Source organism: Pristiophorus japonicus, chromosome 12 (genome assembly GCF_044704955.1).
Source record: "Pristiophorus japonicus isolate sPriJap1 chromosome 12, sPriJap1.hap1, whole genome shotgun sequence".
Classification (NCBI taxonomy): Eukaryota; Metazoa; Chordata; class Chondrichthyes; family Pristiophoridae; genus Pristiophorus; species Pristiophorus japonicus.
The window spans coordinates 17,469,771-17,488,280 of NC_091988.1; the positions used below are offsets into that span (position 1 = coordinate 17,469,771).

At 41.0% G+C, this 18,510-nt stretch overlaps 1 protein-coding gene across 1 annotated transcript in view; it reads left to right on the top strand.

Annotated features, from left to right (window-relative positions):
- Positions 1–18,510, top strand: part of suclg2 (succinate-CoA ligase GDP-forming subunit beta) — a 509,575-nt gene that overhangs the window by 243,543 nt on the left and 247,522 nt on the right. The window contains exons 3-7 of the mRNA XM_070894661.1: positions 560–659; positions 5,090–5,180; positions 6,394–6,546; positions 6,932–7,021; positions 10,959–11,055. Coding sequence (XP_070750762.1) covers positions 560–659; positions 5,090–5,180; positions 6,394–6,546; positions 6,932–7,021; positions 10,959–11,055 — 531 coding nt within the window. The remainder of the gene's footprint in view (positions 1–559; positions 660–5,089; positions 5,181–6,393; positions 6,547–6,931; positions 7,022–10,958; positions 11,056–18,510) is intronic.

The window sequence follows — 18,510 nt, forward strand, 5'->3', positions numbered from 1 at the left end:
ATATACAGGTCAAGTACCAAAGGACACGTGCTAAAAATTGGGGACTTAAAATTGAGGGAAGTTGGGGAAAAATTTTTCACTCAAAAGGTTAAGTTATGAATATGCTACCAGTGGCGGACATTGACAAGATTAAGTGATGTACGGAGAGGCGAGGAGGGTTAGAGAGACAAGTAAAGGAATCCAAGGACTAGAATATGATAGTGAACAAATAAAGTTGTGCAAGAGCTGACTTACTTGAGAAAATGTTAATGTTGTGTAACAGGTTACTAATTACCATAACCTAGAAATTAATATTGGTGACAATTAGAGGAAGGCTTAACATATTTGTGTGACATTTTTCTATCTGCTATTGTAGCATTATTTTATTTAAGATGAACAGGTTGATGTTTGTGTTAAGATAGAAGAAAGAGAAGTATCATATGAACTGAATGTGTATATCCATTAATATTACCAGTGATAGTATGCAGGCTGATATTTTCCCTGTAAATTTTTTAATACAAACCACAATACATTGATGGACAAATTTAATTGGCATTTTACTGTGTTTTTCTCCCAACAGAGGCAAACGAAATTGTTTTAAAAGCTCAAATCCTGGCTGGTGGCAGAGGAAAGGGCAGTTTCACCAGTGGACTGAAAGGAGGAGTTCATTTGACTAAAAAGTATGTTCCAAATTTTATTGAGGTAGTTTACAGTGATTGAGAAAGAACTGTCTTGAGTGGTCAAATTTTCAAATAGAGTAATACCAAACTTTCGAACTGGAAGAGGCAGTTCAGAAATTACAGAATGAGTTGGACAAGGTATCGAGGGAGATCAAGGGGTTGGGGGTAATATATTAGCATTGATAGAGGATTGGTTAATGAACAGAAAACAGAGAGTAGGGATAAATGGTTTATTCTCGGGCTGGCAATCAGTAACCAGTGGACTGACTCAGGGATCAGTGCTGGGACCGCAACTATTTACAATCTATATCAACGATTTGGAGGAAGGGACTGAGTGTAATGTAGCCAAGTTTGCTGACGATACAAAGATGGGAGGAAAAGCAATGCGTGAGGAAGACACACAAAATCTGCAAAAGGATATAGACAGGCTAAGTGAGTGGGCAAAAATTTGGCAGATGGAGTATAATGTTGGAAAATGTAAGGTCATGCACTTTGGCAGAAAAATTCAAAGAGCAAGTTATTATTGAAGTGCTGCACTACAGCAGGACAGGGGGTACTTGTGCATGAAATACAAAAGGATAGTATGCAGGTACAGCAAGTGATCAGGAAGGCCAATGGAATCTTGGCCTTTATTGCAAAGGAGATGGAGTATAAAAGCAGTCAAATCTTGCTACAGTTGTACAGGGTATTGGTGAGGCCACACCTGGAATACTGCGTGCAGTTTTGGTTTCCATATTTACGAAAGGATATACGTGCCTTGGAGGCAGTTCAGAGAATGTTCACGAGGTTGATTCCAGAGATGTGGGAGTTGACTTATGAGGAAAGGTTGAGTAGGTTGGGCCTCTACTCATTGGAATTGAGAAGAATGAGAAGTGATCTTATCGAAACGTATAAGATTATGAGGGGGCTTGACGAGGTGGATGCAGAGAGGATGTTTCCACTGATGGAGGAGACTAGAACTAGAGGGCATAATCTTAGAATAAGGGGCTGCCCATTTAAAACAAATGAGGAGAAATTTCTTCTGAGGGTTGGGGATCTGTGAAATTCGCTGCCTCAGAGAGCTGTGGAAGCTGGGACATTGAATAAATTTAAGACAGAAATAGACAGTCCCTTAAACAATAAGGGAATAAGGGGTTATGGAGAGCGGGCAGGGAAGTGAACCTGAGTCCATGATTGGATCAGCCATGATAGTTTTAAATGGTGGAGCAGGCTCGAGGGGCCGTACAGCCTTCTCCTGCTCCTATTTCTTATGTTCTTATGTAAGTTGGCAGGACAATGTCAGTTGAAACCTAATGCAGTCAAGTGTAAAGTGCGTAACATAGGAAGAAAATAGATGACATGCATACTCCATGAATGGTGTTGAAGTCGCAAAGGTAGAAGCTGAAAGACTTCTAGGAGCCTTACTAGACTTGACGTCGAACATGTGCAACCAATGCAGAGTGGCAATCAACAAAGCCAGAAGGATGTTGAACTACATAACCAAAACAGTAGACTATTTCAGAGGGGATCGTGATCAAACTTCATAGTGATCTGATCAGATGACATCTAAAACATTGCAACCAGTCTAATGGCCAAACAGACATTCAAATGCTGGAGACAGTGCAGTGAACAGCCACGCAGTTGATTCCTCGTGTTAGTGGTTTGATATATGAGAAAAGATTAGAGATACATGGGCTGTTTAGCCTTGAAAGGAGATGTCTGAGAGATGATCTTAGAGTTATATAGATTGTAAAGGTATAAATTTAAATGATAGTAGAAGGACGGGATACAGGTTCAATCTAGTAAATTATCAATTTTGGAATTCTTCTTCACACAAAGATTGATCAATCCAGATAGAGCAGTAGAAGCAAATCCTTCCTTTCCTCTCCAAAGTCCTTGAACGTGCTGTTGTCTCCCAAATCCATGACCACCCTTCCCTCAACTCCATGTGAATTTCAGCAATTATGTTTCAGCCCTGCCACCAAAACAGCACCAACCAAAGTTACAAATGACATCCTCTGTGATGGTGGTGCATTCTCCCTTGTCCTCCTCAGCCTCTCTAAAACCTTTACACATTCCCCTCCAATGCCTCTCCTTGGTGGGACTGCTCTCGCTTAGTTCCGCTCTTAGTTATGTGATTATAGTCAAAGCATCTCCCGCAATGATGTCTCTTCCCAGTCCCACACAATTACCTCGAGTACCCCAAGGAACTATCCTTATCCCCCTACCACCTCCACATCCACTTGCTGCCCATTGGTGACATAATCTGCAAACATAGGGTCAGGTCCCAAATGTACGCTCTACCACGCCACTGTTTTTCTTGACCTCTTTACTGCCTGTGTAACAGACTCATGCAGTCTTGGAGAAACTAACTTTTGTCTTCGTTCACAATTTCAGCATCCTATTTGACCCAGAGCCAAGTCTCTAGCCCCAAAATGTCTTCCTTCACGAAGAGTACCTACTTGCACTTCCGTAACATCACCCACCTCTGGCGCTACCTCAGTCCATCTGCTGCTGAAACCTTCATTTGTGTGTCTGTCACCTCCAGACCCTGCGTCTCTGATGGACAGCTATATTTGCCATTCACAGACAACATTGAGTGAAAGCCCCGCCCCCTCCTGCTGCCAAATCCCAGAAACCCACACTAGTTCTGCTACGCACCCATGCTCCGAGACATGCAAATGTTTGCTGACTAAATTTCAAGATTAAAATTAAAAATAAATGGAGCTGTCATTTATTTATTTTCTGTTTTTAGAAAGGCTGAAATAAAGACAGAGTGGAAAATTGCATATTTATTTATGCAGTTTGGTAATTACTTATCAACTAAAAACAGCATTTAGCTATTTTCCACGAATCAAGCATGAAAAAATTTGATGTTTGCAGAGATCGCTTTGAAACTTACAAACTGGTGCTGCCAGACCCAGAATCCTGTTTGTACCTCACCCATTAAATGACCCAAGGAATCCACTCGTAAGCCAAACCCCACATTCCACTTCCTGGTTTTGCCAAACCCAAGGGTTCCCCCCCCCCCCCCCCCCCCCCAACAGCTCTATCAAACTCCAGTTTCCTTCCACAATAGTGCTAGAATATATGAACTCCCTGAGCTCTTATACCCCAGCAATCCACCTCAGTTCTGCCAAACTCTGGGATCTTTGCTTCACTGCTACTAAATTCCAGGATCATTGCCCAATGCTGCTAAACCCAATCACCCCCCTCCCCCACTACTACTACTAAACACCAGGGGGTCGAGTTGGGTTATGCTGATTTTTTTTTTCCGGCACAATTTTCCCAAAATCTCCAAACTAGTGCAAAAGATCGAGGAATTTCAAGCACAAGTTATATCCGGCGTAAATTGAGTTTCCGTGATCTTTTTATGCTGGTTTCAAAAATATCGCGCTGGAATCTGGCTACACCCTCCCGGATCGAATTAATCACTATGGGGAGTTTCTGTTAATTGTGCCCATTTGTGGCCCTTTGCGAAGGCTCTTGAAATTAAGCTTTTCTCTTTTGGCGCAAGGGCACTAATAGGGCACCCTTTAAAAGTCTTCAAATATTAAAAAATATTTAATTTATATTTGAAATCATGTTGCTCACGATAGAAGCATCAGTTCTTTTACCTGTCTCTCTCTCTTTCTGTCTGCCTCTCGGATGCCATACTTCAGATTTCACAGTTCAGGTCATTGACTTTATACTTTTTGTATATGTTTATTCAGCTATTTCATGCTGGTTTCTTTTGGCCCAGAGATGTAAACTTACAAGCACTTTCCAATCTGTCAACAATTAACCTCAAGATTTATAGATATTAGACATTGTGATATTTAAGAGATAGGCTAGCTTAAACACAGCTTTACGTGGTCTACTGCTTGGGTTGTTATAAAAATAAGAATATCATCCGACTTATCATGAGCATCATCGGAGAGCCTTTTTTGCATTTATACTTTACTAAAATTGTTTTCTGAATAAATTGAAAGTCAAGTTGCTGTCTTTAAAAAAAAAAAGGTGTTAAGCAGAACTTCCGAATTCAAAGTTGGATTTCAAAATCCTGCATTGTCCAGGTTTAAGACCAGCTGAAAATAGTCTTTTGGGAAATGGGCAGTGGAGTCGATTAGCTGTTGCAATAACAAAATGTTGCCTATAGAGTGAGCTCTAACACTTGCATAGCTCGCTTGTGCCTTCTAGTGGCAGTAACCTGTGCTACAGTAGTACAGTGGTGACTGGAGTATGAGATATTTTGTCAGGAATTGAAAATTTGTGCTCCTTTGGGTTGTGGGCCAGTATGCCCATATATATTTTTTTCAGCTTTAGTATTGGAAGACTAGCCAAGTTGAACATTGCTTCTAGGGCTGGTTATATGTGTGAGCATTAGGTTCACAGACAAGTTGTAAAAGTACAATCAAACTAAAATAAGAAAAAGGGCTCACATTAAAACTTCATTGTTTGTATATTTGCAGCCCTGATGATGTTGGACAGCTGGCAGAACAAATGCTTGGGTACAACCTCATTACAAAGCAGACTGCAAAGGAAGGTGTGAAGGTTAACAAGGTAAGGGACAGGGACATAAAGTGAAAATAACATAAGAAATAGGAGCAGGAGTAGGCCACACGGCCACTCGAGCCTGCTCCGCCACTCAATAAGATCATGGCTGATCATCGACCTCAACTCCACTTTCCTGCCCGATCTCCATATCCCTTGATTACCCTAGACTCCAAAAATCTATCAATCTCAACCTTGAATATATTCAGAGACTCAGCCTCCACAGCCCTCTGGAGCAGAGAATTCCAAAGATTCACAACCCTCTGAGTGAAGAAATTCCACATCATCTCTGTCTTAAATGGCTGACCCCTTATCCTGAGACTGTACCCCCTAGTTCTAGATACTCCAGCTAGGAGAAACAACCTCTCAGCATCTACCCTGTTGATCCCCATCAGAATCTTGCATGTTTCATTTTTCTAAACTCCAGAGTGTATCGGCCCATTCTACATAATCTCACATCATAAGACAGCCCTCTCATCCCATGAATCAATCTCGAGAACCTCTGTTGCACCGCCTCCAAGGCAAGTATATTCTTCCTTCGATAAGGAGACCAAAACAGTGCACAGTACTCTATAGGTGTGGTCTCACTAAAGCCCAGTGAAATTTTAACAAGACTTTCTTACTCTTGTACTCCAACCGCCTTGCAATATAGGTCAACATGCCATTTGCCTTCCTTATTGCATGCTGTACCTTCATGCTCGCTTTCTGTGTTTCTTGCACGAGAACACCCAAATCTCTCAATACCAACATTTAAAAGCTTCTCACCATTTAAAAAATATTTGTTTTTTCTATTCTTCCTATCAAAGTGAATAACCTCACATTTCCGTACATTATACTCCATCTGCCACCTTACTACCCACTCACTTAGTCTATCTATATCCCTTTGCAGACACTTTGTGTTCTCCTCACAGCTTACTGTCCCACCTAGCTTTGTATCATCAGCAAACTTGGATACATTACACACGGGTCCCTTCATCTCGGTCATTAAGGAATGAATTGCTATCATGATACATTATTTGTATACTACAAGTTAAATGTACATTGATATTTTCAATTTCAGAAGAATTAAATCATGTATTTGAATACATTGTTATTAATGCTTGACCGAGCATTGCATAATTACTGCATGGAGTCAAAGCCCCAAAAGTAAAAAGATCATAAATAGCTCAATTATAGTGTTGTTGGGGTAAATAACATGCCTCTAATTGATGTGTATATGAAGGTGATGGTGGCAGAGGCCTTGGATATTGCTAGAGAAACGTATTTAGCCATCCTGATGGACAGAGCCTGCAATGGACCGGTTATAGTTGGCAGCCCCCAAGGAGGAATGGACATTGAAGAAGTGGCAGCCACCAAACCCGAGTTGATATTTAAGGTATGCTTTTAACCGAAAGCGACGGTAGAGACTATACTATATGTTACTTAATACAAGAAACTGAACTGAACTGTAGTCGGTCATTATGGAATTTTTTCAAGAATTCTCAAACCTAAACAGCGCAGATATTTGTTAATGTCATTTGTATGGTAATTAAATGAGAAAACTGATGTCATATTGTCTTGTCAGCACGCCACACCAAAGATTGTGTAGATTGTTTTTTTTTTAAAACAGACAACTGGCAAAGGATTTACATACAAGTTGACTAGCAGCTTCTCACATTGTAACTGCCCGTGTGTAAAGTATATGTTGTTTTTCTTCATATTCAGGATCTTGAAATGTTTATCAACTTTTTTCAAGTTATTCTGTTGGCTTTATTTCTTAGGAGGTTATTGATATCTTCGAAGGAGTTAGAGGAGATCAAGCACTTCGAATGGCTTCCAATATAGGATTTAAAGGCCCACTGCAGCAACAGGTGAAAGAGCAACAATTATTTTAAATGAGCGGAAAGTGATTTATTGGCCCTGAAATCCCAATTCCTTCTTCCCGCGGGCTTTCGACTCAATTCTAGAGAAAAGATGCGCACCTACCTGTCCCTGCTGCGCCCATCAGAATCCTGGTCCTGAGGCCTCCACCCACTGCGCATCGCAGCGCGTGCATGTCTGGACGGACATAGAGGTGGAGTCACGTGGCACTGGGCAGCCAATCCAGGTAAAGTATTTTCTCCTTTGTAATAATGGGAACTGCGTAAGTAAGAGTTCTCATTATTATGATTGAGAAACACCCCCAAACACCAATAAAAAATAGGGGGGGAAAAAAATCACATTTAACATTAATTTAAATTAAAGTTAATAAATGTCTTAGAAAAAATATCTATTTTTCAGATTTTTTTTTTTATAAAGTGTTTTAATTATGATTTAAAATAAACTTACCTTAGTGGGCAGGGTTTTCAACATTATGTGTTTTTTAAATGTTATTTTTATATGTTTTTGTTTGTTTTAAAACTCTTACGCTGGAAAAGTAGGCTATGCGCCTGCTTTTACCAGGCGCAAGCGTTTTCAGGACATTGGCTGGGCAAGAGATGAGCAATACCGCAATCTTGCCCATGCGAATGTCCTGGCTACCAATACGTGTGCGCTCTGTCAAGCCACAGCTTGTCAGATCGGAAAAGCCGGTTTTCGGCTCGTGCGCCAAAAACCAGCTTTTGCGCTGCCTTCCAGGGTCCATACACACTCCGTACGGACCCAGGGAGACCAGGATTTCAGGGCCATTATATTGCTGAATGCGCTGCTCCCAGATTGGAAATCAATCTCTGAGCAGGAGGGAAAGGAGATGACCGCCATTGTCAGCACAGGCACTCACTAAATCGAGCTGAAAATAAATCAGTGCATGCATCTAATATAAAATTCCTAGTCTCAAACATTTTTCAGAAGTAGGATGCATTTAAAAGAAAAACTACATTTTTCTATTGTACTGCTTTAATCTTTTGATGCATATTTATAATAAAATAAAATCTCTTTCTATCTACAAACCTTACTTCCTGTTGTCAATTTTTTCATTCCTAACATTTAATGTGCCATCAAGGTTCTCTTGGTTACTTAAAGCAATGCTCAGCAACTCACATTTACCCAATGCCCTATAAAAGAATAGAATTTTAAGTTATACTTATGGGGGTAAAGGGCTTGTTTCCGCTAGTTTTCCACCCAGATCCCAGTGCAAAAGATGGGGAAATTGTAAACGTTAGTGGGTTATGTCCAAAACCTCTTGCTCTTGTGTTTTCCACAATCTTTTACACTAGATCAAGATTCAATTCACTGGATCAGGCCCCGCCCACATATCTGGCCATGCCCGCAGCTCAAGATTGAGAGAGTCCACCGATTGCGCTGGTTTGGGTCGACTCTTTCAGATTGCGTTCATTTTCTTAGGTGCACAGGCACTAGTAGGCACGTTTTAAACGTTTTTTTCATCTCAAAAACTGTATAATCTACTAAGAAACTGACGAGTTTTAGCAGAAACTTGAACTGCAACCTAGCCAGCGCTATTTCAAGGGCATTTTGGGCACAATTTCGCTAATTGCACCAAAACGGAAACTTGCACCAAATTAGAACATAAGAACATAAGAATTAGGAACAGGAGTAGGCCATCTAGCCCCTCGAGCCTGCTCCGCCATTCAACAAAGATCATGGCTGATCTGGCCGTGAACTCAGCTCCACTTACCCGCCCTCTCCCCGTAACCCTTAATTCCCTGATTGGTTAAAAATCTATCCAACTGTGACTTGAATACATTCAATGAGCTAGCCTCAACTGCTTCCTTGGGCAGAGAATTCCACAGATTCACAACCCTCTGGGAGAAGAAATTCCTTCTCAACTCAGTTTTAAATTGGCTCCCCTGTATTTTGAGGCTGTGCCCCCTAGTTCTAGTCTCCCCGACCAGTGGAAACAACCTCTCTGCCTCTATCCCTTTCATTATTTTAAATGTTTCTATAAGATCGTTCCTCATCCTTCTGAACTCCAACGAGTAAAGACCCAGTCTACTCAATCTATCATCATAAGGTAACCCCCTCATCTCCGGAATCAGCCTAGTGAATCGTCTCTGTACCCCCTCCAAAGCTAGTATATCCTTCCTTAAGTAAGGTGATCAAAACTGCACGCAGTACTCCAGGTGTGGCCTCACCAATACCCTATACAGTTGCAGCAGGACCTCCCTGCTTTTGTACTCCATCCCTCTCGCAATGAAGGCCAACATTCCATTCGCCTTCCTGATTACTTGCTGCACCTGCAAACTAACTTTTTGGGATTCATGCACAAGGACCCCCAGGCCCCTCTGCACCGCAGCATGTTGTAATTTCTCCCCATTCAAATAGTATTCCCTTTTACAGTTTTTTTTCCCCAAGGTGGATGACCTCACACTTTCCGACATTGTGTTCCATCTGCCAAACCTTAGCCCATTCGCTTAACCTATCTAAATTTCTTTGCAGCCTCTCTGTGTCCTCTACACAACCTGCTTTCCCACTAATCTTAGTGTCATCTGAAAATTTTGTTACACTACACTCTGTCCCCTCTTCCAGGTCATCTATGTATATTGTAAACAGTTGTGGTTCCAGCACCGATCCCTGTGGCACACCACTAACCACCGATTTCCAACCCGAAAAGGACCCATTTATCCCGACTCCCTGCTTTCTGTTAGCCAGCCAATTCTCTATCCATGCTAATACATTTCCACTGACTCCGCGTACCTTTATCTTCTGCGGTAACCTTTTGTGTGGCACCTTATCGAATGTCTTTTGAAAATCTAAATACACCACATCCATCGGTATACCTCTATCCACCATGCTCGTTATATCCTCAAAGAATTCCAGTAAAACATGATTTCCCCTTCATGAATCCATGCTGCGTCTGCTTGATTGCACTATTCCTATCTAGATGTCCCGCTATTTCTTCCTTAATGATAGTTTCAAGCATTTTCCCCACTACAGATGTTAAACGAACCGGCCTATAGTTACCTGCCTTTTGTCTGTCCCCTTTTTTAAACAGAGGCATTATATTAGCTGTTTTCCAATCCGCTGGTACCTCCCCAGAGTCCAGAGAATTTTGGTAGATTATAACGAATGCATCTGCTATAACTTCCGCCATCTCTTTTAATACCCTGGGATGCATTTCATCAGGACCAGGGGACTTGTCTACCTTGAGTCCCATTAGCCTGTCCAGCACTACCCCCCTAGTGATAGTGATTGTCTCCAGGTCCTCCCTTCCCACATTCCTGTGACCAGCAATTTCTGGCATAATTTCTGTGTCTTCCACTGTGAAGACCGAAGCAAAATAATTATTTATGGTCTCAGCCATTTCCACATTTCCCATTATTAAATCCCCCTTCTCATCTTCTAAGGGACCAACATTTACTTTAGTCACTCTTTTCTGTTTTATATATCTGTAAAAGCTTTTACTTATCCGTTTTTTTGTTTTGAGCAAGTTTACCTTCGTAATCTATCTTTCCTTTCTTTATTGCTTTCTTAGTCATTCTTTGCTGTCGTCTAAAATTTCCCAATCTTCTATATTCCCACTAACCTTGGCCACCTTATACGCATTGGTTTTTAATTTGATACTCTCCTTTATTTCCTTGGTTATCCACGGCTGGTTATCCCTTCTCTTACCACCCTTCTTTTTCACTGGAATATATTTTTGTTGAGCACTATGAAAGAGCTCCTTAAAAGTCCTCCACTGTTCCTCAATTGTGCCACCGTTTAGTCTGTGTTTCCAGTCTACTTTAGCCAGTCTACTTTAGCTCTACTGGAACGAGCATAACTTTCATGTTGATTTGTATGATTCTCTACGGATGTAGGAACAATTTTGCCTTGTTCACCTATGCATGGTGCATTTCCAGTTTTCTCAGTGAATTCTGTTTCATTCAACAGGCTGCAGAACAGATTCAGAAACTGTATAGTCTATTTTTGAAAGTTGATGCCACTCAGGTAGAAGTGAATCCCTTCGGTGAAACACCAGATGGACAAGGTAAGAAAGAACTGCATGCTTTTGCTTTTGTTCACACACCAAAATAAATAATTAGCGAACACATACTTGAAAAACAATGGTTCATTTGTGCTCAATGTAATTTCGGCATTGAATAGTGAAGCTTGCATTGACTGTTAACAAATACCCTGAGTAACTCAACCTGCGCACTCACTCTCTTCTGACTTTGTAATTGTGAGATAAGACCACACTACCTACTGCCAAGGATGTTGAATTCTCTAATGATCACAGTGGAGTAAACCTGATGTACCAGTTTTGTTCAGATAATGAAATAAAGCAGCACTGCTGTCAACAAGGTTCCTTTTCTCGGTGCAGCACTGAAAGGAGAGTTAACCTCTGGGAACTAGATAACTGCTTCTGATGCATCTATTTTCTGAATAATTCCTATGAAGACTATTGATTTCAAAATGCTTATCCAGCACTGTTTTTTGTTCCTACAAAACAGAAATCATCTATAGAGGTCGTATCAATATTCGTCTCAAATTTTGGTGAAATTCAGAGAAATATTGAGCAGTTTTTCCCCTCATGTTTCTATAATGATTTGAATCTATAAGTGTCTGTTTCATTGTTCAAGATGAGTTGGGGGTGAGATGTTTTATAACACTGGACTGCGAAACCATGACAGCAAAGATTTTTCCTAGTATCAGCTGAGGCAGACATGGCCTCTTCCACCAACCACCCCTCTCCTCGCTCAACTGGATATATATATCCTTTTCGTGCTCTCGCTCTCTCTCCCCTCACTGTTTTTCTCCTGACTCTCGGCAGGATCTCCCATTTAACCGCCCCCCCCTCCCCCCTCCCCAACCAAAAGGGTCTTTATTATTAGCTAATTCTGCAGTTTTGGAATGGATTACATTTAGTGATGGGACTAAATAGCATGAGTGAAAGGCTGCAGTACCAACTGAAACAGATTATACATGCCAATTGTCTAAGTCTGATAGCAACAGCCATTGTTTATCAGCACTGTCTGCATTTGAGGTTGAAAACCGTCATTGTTGGGCTTTCTCCTTGTGGTTGCTCTAGTCCAAGTTTGAATGTTGCTGTAAACCTGGCAGGTACTCTCATGATATTAGAAGCATCCCAGTGGTGTTCAAAAGCAGAGCAGCAATATCAGGAGCTTCAAGTCCTGGAGCAGGCCTGAGAGCTGCTTTGAAGAGTGATGGTTGAGAGGGGAGCAGCTCAAGAGCAGCACTAAAGGAGAGACGGTTCTTGAAAATAGCATTGCCGGTGTGCGTGCTGCAGAGATGTGCGAGAATGGCACTGACTGGTGGGGAGGGGTGTGCCCAGAGGGAAAACTCAAGTACCCCTGGTGGGGGGAGGAGAGAGCGGGAAGCCTGAAAATAGTCATGGGAGCTGAAGAACAGCTCTGAACTGGGGAGATGTTGGAAGTGGAGAATGCCTCTTTTACCTTTGAGCTATTGGAGGATGAAGGGTCTCGAAGTAAGGAGGTTTTCGCGGAAGAAAAATCAGAGCTGGTGGCACTGCAGCACCCTGGGGTTATTTTGTGGGCCCAGGAGTAAGCTTGTACTGGGGAGATGATGGGAGGCGAGAGAGCTTGGTAACTGGGGTGGTGGTTGAGGTGAGAGCTTCTAAACTAGGGAGATGTTTTGGGAGGCGGGGGCAGAGTTGAAATAACCAGAATTCATGGTTTTAATGTTGATTTCAAAATTTCTTACGATCCCGCCCTCCATCCCCTTAGAAATGTACCATAAATTGATATGGAGGTGGGAGAGGAAACTTGTAGATTTGTTGCCTACAATCTTGACTGTTCAATAAGACCAGGGTTGGATTGTGTCTTTGATGTTAGCTAATTTGTTTAAAATAGTAAATTAACACACACTTTCCCCCCCCCCCCCCCCCCCTTCCAGCAAGGATTTATCTGCTACCACTGGAAGAAAGAACTTTTAAAATTAATAACAATAATATTAATGAATTCCTGAATGGCATAAAGAGTGTGACTTTCAATAAAATTGGACAAATGTTCCTTTATTTTTAGATTAAATAAGTAATTCCAATGGTCATTGTGAAATGTGTCAAATATCAGTTTGAAAAAGATGTTCTTGGAGGGGTCATGACAGACTTGAGAGAAAATAAATCTTGTGCGTTTAACACTTGTAGCTTTCTTCAGGTTTTCATCTACTTCCGATTTTTTTTCCCCTGCAATATGAGTGAAGGAATGTTGGATATACCTACAACTTAAGTTCTAAAACTGTGTGCCCCACTGAACTTTCAAAGTAATTATTACTTTTCACATGTCAAAGGCTTGTATTCAGTTTTGGAGTCTACTCACTGACTCAGCTGTTGGTCAGCTTTTGCTATTTTTCTAGACTGACATCTGTGACTATTTCCATATTATTGTCTGTATGAAGACAGAACTCGCTTTGTGTATAAAGGTATATACGAATATATTGTCTGCTATATAACTTTGAAAGCTAATGCTTGTAAGGTCTAAGATGGCCAGCCAGCATAAGTGTGCCATTGCTTTCAGAAGAAGACTTTTATTTTTATCATCCATTAATATGTTAATTAGCCAGGAACATGATATTTTTATGGTAATGACACCTACCTGTAGACCAATCAAACTGGAAATTAGACAACTAAAATTAAGCAATTGGAATGTAATCCAAAGATAAAAGGGGCATTTAAGGCCCTGGCCCTGACCTAAGATTGGTCCTGAGGGAAGTGAAACCAAAAGCACGTGCTGGAGCACGTTACAGACTGTTGGTTAAAAAAGGCAGTCGACACTATCTGGTAATGAAGCAGGTCGTAATTTTTTTTTAACTTGTACTTTGTGCTGTTATTGGAGATAAGCCTGTGCTGTTGAGTGTTTGTTCTACTTGTTTAATTGCTGTAAACAAATCTAGTTGGTTAATTCAGAATCTGAGCCCAACTCAAATGTAGAATGGTATGGAGAGAAATAAAGTGCAATGGGTATTAGTGATTTTAAGAGTATGTGAATCCTAAAGGGTATGAGGTCTCTGCAGAACCAGAAAACCACAGGTTTGTCGGGGATGCGAGTACTGCTTACGGATGTAGCCAGACCATTGAAAAAGGCAACAGCTCATTAAAGTACCCTAAATTGATATTGCACTGGTGGCAGTGAGCTGTGAGATATGCCCGTCCTGCCATAGCATACATGACAGTGAGAATGATGGGTAGATAGAATAGATTTTGCCTTCCTGGTTAGCCACTTTTGGGTCATGGAATTACCTCAGTAAATTATTGGTGCAGGGTGACTGATTGCACCATCAGTGCAGTAACAGTTATTCTAAAAAAAACAATCAAAAATCCAATTGAATCTAAATGATTTGCTTTAAATGTAAAAAAAAAACACCTTGGGGTAGGCAACTTATGCATCATATTAAAGCTTAGTGGTGATACATCACAGTTAAAGTAGGATGAAATAGGGGAAGTAACTGAAGTAGTTTGAGCTATTGTTAGAAGACGAGCACTATTTCAGGTATACTGGAAGCTTAATTTCCCGAATGGAAATTACAAGATGTTAAGAGTTGGATGTTCTGAAGCAGCACTGCAACAATGACATTCACATGGGGCCTACTTTTACATAAGAACATAAGAAATAGGAGCAGGAGTAGGCCATACGTCCCCTCGAGCCTGCTCCGCCATTCAATAATATCATGGCTGATCTGATCATGGACTCAGCTCCATTTCCCTTACCTCTCCCCATAACCCCTTATCCCCTTATCGTTTAAGAAACTGTCTATTTCTGCCTTAAATTTATTCAATGTCCCAGCTTCCACAGCTCTCCGAGGCAGCGAGTTCCATAGATTTACAACCCTCTGAGGGACAAAATTCCTCATCATAGTTTTAAACGGCCCCTTATTCTAAGATCATGCCCTCTAATTCTAGTCTTCCCCCATCCGTTGAAACATCCTCTGCATCCACCTTGTCAAGCCCCCTCATAATCTTATACGTTTTCCAAAAGATCACCTCTCATCTGAATTCCAATGAGAGGCCCAACCTACTCAACCTTTCCTCTTAAGTCAATCCCCTCATCCCCGGAATCAACCTAGTGAACCTTCTCTGAGCTCCAAAGCAAGTATATCCTTTCATAAATATGGAAACCAAAATTGCACGCAGTATTCCAGCTGTGGCCTCACCAATACTCTGTATAGCTGTAGCAAGACTTCCCTGCTTTTATACTCCATCCCCTTTGCAATAAAGGCCAAGATTCCATTGGCCTTCCTGATCACTTGCTGTACCTGTATACTATCCTTTTGTATTTCATGCACATGTACCCCCAGGTCCCGCTGTACTGCAGTTCTTTGAAGATAGCCTCCAAAATAATGGAGCAGCTCCAGAATATGGAAGGATTTTACTCCCTAAACTTTGATTGCTAACCCTCTAACACAAAAGAAAATGTTCAATAGAAATCATCCATGCTATTTTCCTCTGTTCTATGCTGCTTGTTCTCTGCAGGATGTGGCAGTCGGTGTCTTCAAAATGCTGAGATTTTCTGGTAGAGTTGCTGTTTAGCATCAACAGTATTGACCTTTCAATGATTTTTCTTCCCAACAGTGCCAGGAGAGGCTCTGGTTCATGTGCATGTTTTCCCAGATGAAATTGAATTTAATGCCTTGTAAAAGTAGTTTTAAAAAAAAAAAATCACATCCACCCACCTGTAGTTGACTTTAATAGCAAATTTAACTCTTTCAGCTTGAATGACAAACGTACTTTTAACGAACATGTTTTAACAAATTAAATTGTTGTGTATTGGATAGGAAATACTCATCACTGAGCAGTAAAAATAAATTCATCCCGGCAGTGAGAGGGCTGAATAATTCCCAGATATCAAAGGTGTGAGTGAATTGGTAGTTTTCCTTGTGTATGAGTAGTTATGGATGGTTGGGGTTTTTCACAAGTATTCCGTTTCTGGTACAAATATATTTTATTTTCGAATCATTTCCCTTTGCATGCTTCCTGATTGCACCCCTAACTGGCCCAGCTCTAATTTTAAGATTATGCTCCTTTGTTCTGGGTTGTCCTATTGAATCACTATTATTTCACTGGTTAAATCATCCTTGACCATCTAAACTCAAGGGAATACAAGCCATGTTTATGCAACCATGTCCTCATAATTTAACCATTTAAGATCAGGGTGCATTGTATCCGCTCCGCGGCCATTATATCTTTCCTGCGTGCACTGTCCAAACTGACGGGCAACTCTCGATTATCCGTACACGGATCTAACGGAGAACCCGCTGCAACGGCACTTTTTAAAAACTGTCGCACACGTGACTATCTCGATCAGCTCAAGTGTCAATCACACGTAAATTGACTCAGGCATGCACTCCTTTCTCACTTCGCAACTGACACAGTCATTAAATAATTGTCGCACACGTGAAAATCTCCATCACTTCAACCAGCAAGCACACATTATTAAAGCAGGCGAGGACTTCGTTCTCACTTTGCAACTGCCACACGCGTTGAGAGCAGTTCAAGCAGTCGGGTGCACAATTTAAAATGTCTTGTGGAAGCACTAAAAGGAAATGAAATGTATTGTGCATCCAGCAGAAGTTAGAAATTATAAAGAAGTATGAAGCTGGCAGAAGTGTGCGTAACTTGATGGAGGAATATGAAGTTGGATCATCAACAATTTACCATATCAAGAAGCAAAAGAAAGAACTTGAAAGATTCACCGATGCTTCTGAATCGCCCGTGAAGGTAATGGCCCACAAGAATTTACAAAAGCCGAAGTTTGACAAACTCGACCAGGTGCTTTATGAATGGTTTGCTTTGAAACGGTCTGAAGGTGTGGCAATTTCAGGGCCAATGATTATAGCAAAGGCCAAGGACTTCAAGACGAGAATGAATCCAGATGAAGAGTGCATTTTCTCAGAGGGGTGGCTCACATGATGATGAAGAATTCGAAGGTTTCTATGCTGGGGCTGATACAGAAGAGGCTGTCAAAGAAATGGTGGAGATTGTCAGCAGTGCTCATGATATAAACGCACTTATATCCCGAGCAGAAGATGAGATTGCTAAATGGATACATGTTGACATCGACATAGCTGTAGCACAATCCTATACCAATGAGCAACTTATCGGCATAGTCACCAATAAAGACAAATCTGATGAAGAGATGAGCGATTCAGACACTGAGATTGAAGTAAAAGAAAGGAAAACTTGGGCACATGCTGAAGAGGCAATGAAATATGTCGTAGGTTTCTTTGAGGAGAATTCTCACGAGGTTCTGCAAACTTATATCATCCACAACACTTTAATAAAGAAGAAAATAAATTCATTTAAACAAGCAGATATAAGATTGCTTTTTAAAAAATCAAGCTCAGTTTTAACATTTTTAATTCTTTTAACATAAAATAATTTCGAGACGATATGAATCCATTGTCATGTATTTTATTACCTTCACGCTATGGTAACATGAACTAAGTCTTTGTGGTTGGTTCTATCAACGTCAAATTTCAGCTCTGAAACGTGCACTCGCCCTAGCGGCAAAATCGTTGACCCGGAATAGCCCGATCCCCGAGGGACCCGAATAATCGAGCGTTGCCTGTACTTCATATTGGATCTGACTCTGGCTTTGTACAACTGAAGCAATACCCTCCCTTTGTATTCTTGCCCCCTTGAGATAAAGGCCAACATTTTATCGGCCTTTTTGATTGTATTTTGTACCTGTCCATTAGCTTTGTGATTTGTGTGCATGGACACCGAAAAGGGTTTGATGCCACCACAGTTCCTAGTCTCTCTTCATTAAGAAAATATTCTGATTTATCTCTCTCGGATCCAAAGTAGATGATCTCGCAATTCCCCATATTGAACTCCATATGCCATAGTTTTTCCCACTCTGTCTGTGTCCCTTTGTAACTTCCTTCTATCAACACAGCTTACTGTGCCTTGTAACTTTGTCATCTGCAAACTTGGATATACAATCTCTCCTCCAACCAAGTATTTAATATATAAGATAAAAAGCTGAGGCCCCAGTACAGATCACTGGGTATCACCAGTTATCACATCTCACCAATCAGAATGTTGTTTTTTTTTCCCTATTCTTTATCTCCAACCACCAAATCACCAACCAATGTCACGTGGTTACCTCCAATTCTGTGTACTTTCATTTTTGATCATCTCTTTTATGGAATCTTAACAAATGCCTTCTGGAAGTCCATATAGGCAACATACAACTAGATTAGTCAGACATAACCTACCTGATAGAAATCTAGGCTGATTCTCTTTGCGTATTTGGCAAGTACGAGTTGTTCTGTCACTTTGACCTTGATAATAGATTCCAGTAACTTCCCCACAGCAGATGTTAAACTGACAGGTCTGACATTTCCTTATTCTCCCCTCCCCTCCCCCCCCTCTCTTCTTAAATAATGGAGCGACATCTGCAATTTTCCAATGCCTCGGCACAATTTCTGAATCTAGATAGCTTTGGAAAATTATAAATGACACAAC